General features: G+C 28.6%; 1 protein-coding gene across 1 annotated transcript; it reads right to left on the reverse strand.

Moving 5' to 3' along the window:
• Positions 1 to 5,432: 5,432 nt before the first annotated feature.
• LOC100571559 lies at positions 5,433 to 6,664 on the reverse strand. Its single transcript, XM_016807782.2, has 2 exons — positions 5,713 to 6,664; positions 5,433 to 5,628 (listed from the first exon to the last, which is right to left on the reverse strand). The coding sequence occupies exons 1-2, from the start codon at positions 6,024 to 6,026 to the stop codon at positions 5,490 to 5,492; spliced, it is 453 nt and encodes a 150-aa protein (XP_016663271.1). The 5' UTR covers positions 6,027 to 6,664; the 3' UTR covers positions 5,433 to 5,489.
• Positions 6,665 to 7,116: the final 452 nt, after the last annotated feature.

Raw genomic sequence — 7,116 nt, forward strand, 5'->3', positions numbered from 1 at the left:
TAATTTGGAATTTATTATTGATACCTATTGGCTATTATAGGTCAATTTTTTTTTAATACTATAGATAGTACTATAATAGGTATGTCTAATACCTAGACTGACAAACCGTCTCCGCTCAGAATCGTTTTTCTTATACAGTGATATTATATCAATGAATTCAAATTTAATACTATCCATTATACAGTGACCCACTTGTAACCTACTGTACAGCAGAGCGACATCCACTTACCCACCTTTTTTAATATGGCTTTATTAGAATATTATATCACGATTTATACATGTGTACAATAAGCAATAGTTGTGGAAGGAAAAGACAAACTAAGAATAAGGAATGACATGGTAGGAAATCTTGTAAGTACCCACTTGCCTACCTTTTTTCATTATTATTTCAAATTTTGCGCCAGACACTTAATTCATTTTGATAATAGTTAATTAATTTAGTAGCTTTTTGTCGATATAAATTTATCGGATACCTAATATTATTGTACACAAATATACGGTTGGTAATGTGGTATGATGTTTTTTTGTCGGGTAGTATTTTGTCGGATTTTGGTGATGGTGTTTTGTCGTTATTATGTGGCTTTATGGCGGGTGGTTATTTGTCGAGTAGCTTTTTGACGATTCATTAGTGCAGCGTTTCCCAACTGGTGTTCCGTGAGCCGGCGCCAAGGGTTCTGTGAGAAATTTGGGAAAATATAAAAATTATTTTTAGTTTCCTTATCCTATGATAAAATATATTATATAATATATGTTTATAAACTTATAAAGGGTTGCTTATTTGTGAAAGTTTGAAAACGCATACCATATGAGAGGAAATTTTTGAAGTTTTAAATAAGTATTTAGTGAAAAAAAAAATATTATGGCAAAAGTATGTGGACGTATGCACGGATGGCTCTGCTGCAATGGTTGGGAAGATAAAAGGTGTAATAACCAGAATTAAAGAGGTGGCTCCAAAATGTAGTATCAGCCACTGTGTTTTCATCGCCATGCGTTAGCAACCAAGAAACTTTCGCCAGATCTTAAATCAGCACTAGACGTAGCTGTTCAGTGTGTGAACTTTATAAAATCACGCCCCTTAAAAACAAGAGTGTTCAAGAAGCTCTATAAGGAAATGGGGAGTGACCATCAGAATCTTCTTTTACATACAGAAATCAGGTGGTTGTCCGGAGGCAAAGTTTTAACAAGACTTTTTGAATTGCGAGATGAAGTAAACATTTTTCTGAAGGAGCATATGAAAACAAATCTTTATGAGTGGTTTCATGATGAGAATTGGCTCATAAAGTTAGCTTACCTATCTGATATATTCAACGAAACAAACTTGGGTTTACAAGGAAAAGCAACTTCGATCTTTCAAGTCAATGACAATATTAAATCCCTCATTGGCAAGTTGGATTTTTGGGTCGAATGTGTACAAGAAAATGATTTTTCATGTTTCTCCAACTTGAATTAATTTTTACATGAAAATGAGAGCTCAGTGACACCGATAAATGCAGAAGAAATAAAAGACCATTTAATCAATTTAAAATCCGGATTACTTTCCTACTTTCCAAGAATAAACGAAGATTCTGATAATTTGTGGGTACAAAATTCATTTTCAATTCGGAAAAAGCCAAAAGAACTATCATCCATTGAATACGAAAGTTTGCTTGAAGTAAAATCTTCATCTGAATTTAAAATCAAGTTCGAGTCATTTAAAATTTAAGAGTTCAGGATCGCCATGGAAAGTGATTAAGAACAATTGTCCTTAAAGACTATCACCGTTTTATTGCCATTTGCAACTTCCTACTTGTGTAAAACTGGCTTTTCAGCGCATACAAATACCAAGAATAAGTTTCGAAATCAACTGAACGCAGCTTCGGACCTACGAATAACTCCAGATTTAAAAACAATTATGAAGAAAACTATGGAAAGATTCCAATCTTCTCATTAAATCTATTTTAGAGTAATAAGAGACAAATATTAAATTTTAAGCTTTGATATGATCATTTATATTTTATAATACTGTAATAGTTATAAACAAAATAAAATGTTAAAACCGTCTTAACTATGTTTTTTTAAATTTTATTAATGACACTTTTATGCCGGAAGTGTCCAAAAACCCACTCATTTCAGTGTACAAAACATGTGTCTGCATTACTATTATAGGAAAAATATAGGGGTTCCTCAAAATGTTCAAGCTTTTGCAAGGGTTCCGCAAGTAAAAGAAGTTGGGAAACGCTGCATTATCGTATGATTTTCATTCGCAAATTTACGGTTGATAGTGTGGTACTATGGTTTTTTGTCGGGTGGCATTTTGTCAGATTTTGGTGATGGTATTTAAAATGGTTTTTTGTCGTTTTCACGTGGCCTTATGTCGGGTGGTTATTTGTCAGGTGGCTTTTTGAGGTGTCACGCTTTTTAATATCATATTATTATATTAATAATTATTAATCTTATTATCTTGAATTAGTAATGATAAGAATTACATCATAATATTTAACATAATAGTAATAAGTTTTATAACATAATATTTAACATAATAATAATAAGTTTTACAAAATAATATTTAACTTAATAATAATAAGTTTTACAACATAATATTTATCATAATAATAATGAGTTTTATAACATAATATTTAACATAATAATAATAAGTTTTATAACATAATATATAACATGATGGTAATAAGTTTTTTTTTTAAATTATTTTATTTAATATATTATATAATATATATATAATTTATTTTATTTTTTTTATATATCCCTACTGATTCAGTGATACCTAATCTAATAGGTTGTTTGACCACCCTTCCATACAATGTAACTAGAGGACTTTTAGTAGTTGTATTTACCTTTTTTTTATTTACTGTTATATTTCCTTCATACAATAATGATTTCCTCTTCTGTATATGAATCACATTTCTCCTTAAAACACTACCTTCGTTTTCTAATTTAACAAAATAAGATCTTGGACTCTTAGATGTATCTACTACTTCACCTTTTTTCCGAGTTTTATTTTTATAATTTTGAATGAACACTTTATCCTCTTTATTAAATACAATTTCTTTATTAAGTGAATTTTTGTTATAATTTTGTTTTTGTTTTAATTGATTTTGTAGCATCATTTTATGAGCGTTATTATTTAGTATTGGTTTCATGATTTCTATAGTGATGGGTAATTTAGTGCGCATGTTACGATTCTGTATAATTTAAGTTAGCTACTTTTGTATTCCTGTAATTCAATAAATAAAGTTCCATACCATGTCCCTCTTCCTTGCTTTTTTGTAAAATTTTTTTTGCTATTCCAACATATTTTTCAGCCAGACCGTTACTTTTTGGGTAATGAGGACTCGAGTTTGTGATCTCAAAGTCCCATTCCTTTGCAAATATATAAAATTCTCTACTCCCAAAGGGCATATTATCAGCTATAATCTCTCAAGGTATACCAAATGTACAAAACAGTGATTTTAATTTAGAAATTATTGTTGGTGCATCTTTATGGTTTTTTTTTTTTATTTCAAACCAACGCGAATAATAGTCTACTACTATCAAATAATATGATGTACCCTTGTACTCCGCTATATCCATTCCAATTTTTATGAAAGGTTCATTTGGTATTTATGATTTAACAGATTTTTTTTTTGTTTGAGATCTCTTGAACTCATAACAGATTATACAATCTTCTGTTAAATTAATATCTGAATTAATCCCTGGTCAATAAAAAGTATTTTTAGCCAAACATTTTTGTTTGTCTGGACTTAAATGTGTTTCATGTAAAAGCTCCAGTACTTATTTTCTTAAACTCTTAGGTATTATAATTTTATTATTAAAATATACTAATTTATTATCTATTGTGATATCATTTCTTATGTTATAAAAATGCTTTATATCCCCAGTTCATTTTTTATTTATATTTATTGGCCAACCTTCATTGTAGTATCTGACAACTTTATTTATTACTTCATCATCCTGAGTCTCTTTTTGATATAATTTTAGTTTTTCATCAGACATAACTAGCTCAGGAGCTATGTTCACAGTGTACACTACACCTCAGTCATATCAGTATCATCAATATTGTGCCTTTGGATTATATTTCTGGATAGTAGATCAACAATGAATAATTTTGCTCCAGGAACATATTCTAATTTAAAAGTATATGGTAATAATTTTAATCTTAACCTCTTTAACCTGTTATTTTTAATTTTTTATATAGGTTTTTTTTATTAATGATCATTGTTTATAATTATTTTTTGACCATACATATAGTACTGAAATTTAGAAAGAGCGAAAGTTCTTTTTCTATTTGTGCATAATTAGTTTCAGTTTCCGTTAAGGACCTAGACCCATAAGCAACTGGCTTACAATCTTGTAGTAAGCAACATCCCAATGCGTCTTTGGAACTATCACATTGTAGTACTATTTGCTTTTTAATATCAAAGTTATTGAGCATTGACGACTCTAAGATTAAAGTTTTAATTTTGTTAAATATTTCTGTATGTCTATTTGTCCATTGCCACAATATTTTATTTTTTAATAATTCCCTTAGTGGTGAACTCAGTTCTGCTAAATTTGGAATGAATTGTCTGACATAATTTACTATACCTAATATGCTCTGTAACTGTTCTTGTTATTTGGTATAGCTAACTCTTTTATCGCAGTTATTCGATCATTATCAGGCCTTATACCATTTTTTGAAAATAATAAAACCTGATATTTAACCTCATTTTCATAATATTGAATTTTGTCAGGATTAAATTTAATATTAAATTGTTTTGCTCTGTTTATCACCTCTTTTACAGTTTCATCCATTTCTTTTTTTGGTATTAGTTGCATACAAAATGTCATCAAAGTATACTATTACATTTTTTTATATCCCCAAAATATTTATTTACTAGTTTCTGAAATATCACTGGGATTGACGCTAATCCGAATGGCGCTCTTAGAAATTTAAAACAGCCTTAAGGACTGCTAAATGTACAATAGTTGCTAGACTTTTCATCCAATTTAATATGATAAAATGCATGTTTAATATCCAATACACAAAAAATATTTTTATTGTTTAATTTAGGAGTTATTTCTTCTAATGTAGGTACAGGGTAGATTTCTCGCACTAAGTGTTTGTTTAGTTCATTTGGGTCTATACAGATTCTTAGGGTTTTATTAGGTTTTTCAATTATTACTATGTTATTAACCCATTCTAACGTTTTCTTTATCAGTCAATAATTTTAAAGTTTCACCTAATATTTTTTTTATAGTTAGTGGTACCCTCCGAGGAGAGTTTGCTATTGGTATGACACCTTCAGTTAATTAAATTTTCATTACATCCGGAAAAGTACCTATTTCTTCAAAGATGTCTTTATTCTTTTTTATAAAATTATCAAATTCACTTGAACATTTCACATTTACTTTATTTATCCTTTGAATTAAGTTTAATGTTATACAAGTGTTTAGACCTAATATTGGGACACAATTTATTTTACCTATCTAATATGATAAATTTTACATCAGTCTTAATTATCACTATCAGATTCATTTTTTACTGTATTAATTATATTTCGCTTGTAAGAAGACTTTTTACTTACTTTGTTATTAAACTTCTTTTTTACCTTATTAGTTTTTCGAGCAGAGTCTTCTTTTGTTTTACACATACTAGAAAAATGATTTGATAATTTACATTTGTTACAAGTTTTACCATAAGCTGGACATCTATTTATTGAGTGAGTTGTTCCACACCTGGTACAGTTGTCGATGGTCGTTTTTGTTGTTTTGATTTGATTCACTTCAGTTGTTTTCTCCAGTTCATTACAATTCTTTTCTGCAGCTTCAACAGATTGACAAAACGTTATTACCTTGTCGATTGTCATATCTTCTCTTGATAACCGTTCCAATGTGTCACGACTTTGTATTCCCAACACTATTTGAGTTTTGAGTAGTTTGGGTTCCATTGTACCAAAATTACAAGGTTTTACCAACTCTTTAAGATGCGTTAAATACACATCAAAGGGATCTTCATTTTGTTTGGCAGTAAAGAACTTGTAGTGTGCCATTATTTCATTTACTCTTGGTGAACAGTATTTTTCTAATTTCTCCAATATTCCTTATACATCAGTATCTTTTTCTTTGTCAGTAATTAAGGTATTATATACCTTTAATGCATTCGCTCCCACGAGATTCAGTAAACGGGCTACTTATTTTATTATTTATTTTATTTATTTTATTAGAATTAACGCCAGTCGGCTTTTACAAAATTTACATGGAGTGTACAAGATACAGATACAAGATATATAAACATTTTTTTTTTTTTTTTTACATATGAATAAATTAAATAAAGGTCTAGAATAAGATAGATAACATAATGATAATAAGAAATAAATAACTTGAACTCTTTTTGATTTGGTATCTGTTTCCGTAGCAGTTATATAAATCTCAATTTGTTGCTTAAAGAACTTGAAGTTCTGTGGTAAGTTTCCAGTCATTTTTAACGGTGCTGGTTTTTTGAATTAAATTTTATTTTGTTTTGTGAATTATAATAATTAGGAACACGTTTTATTGGGTTACCACAAAAAAAATTGTTTTTTTTTTTTTAAATGTACTTCTGCTTCTTTTGATCACGTAGTATTCTTTAGTTACGACTGCGCCATGTTATAATTAAATGTTTAAGTCACTGCGTATTTTGAATAATAGGTTTTTATTTATTTTGTTTACAAAATATTGATTAACAAAGAGCTCACGAGGTTTGTGTGTGAGATAATGATTGTTGTTATTGTGTTATCATGACAGTGACAGTGATACCACACAGTAGGTACATACATTCAGTTTTAAGATTCTAATAAGTAATAATACAATAAAAAAGTATACGTTCTGTAAGTTAAATTCAAGATGCGTTTAGAGGTACCTATTGTATATACAGTCAGCTTTAAAATAAAAATAATGTAACTAACAATAATAAATTATAAGTTCTTAAAATTCAAATTATGTGTAGGACTATGTAGGTACTTAGTAATCATGATGAACAGAACAATGAATTCTTTTAATTTTAATCATAGAACTATAGAAGTCTTAATAAATAGCTCGGATTAAATTTTTTTATTCGAAATAAGTATTTTTAATTAATTATGAAGTCATTACCTACTATTA

Source organism: Acyrthosiphon pisum, chromosome A1, assembly GCF_005508785.2.
Source record: "Acyrthosiphon pisum isolate AL4f chromosome A1, pea_aphid_22Mar2018_4r6ur, whole genome shotgun sequence".
NCBI classification, from domain to species: Eukaryota; Metazoa; Arthropoda; class Insecta; order Hemiptera; family Aphididae; genus Acyrthosiphon; species Acyrthosiphon pisum.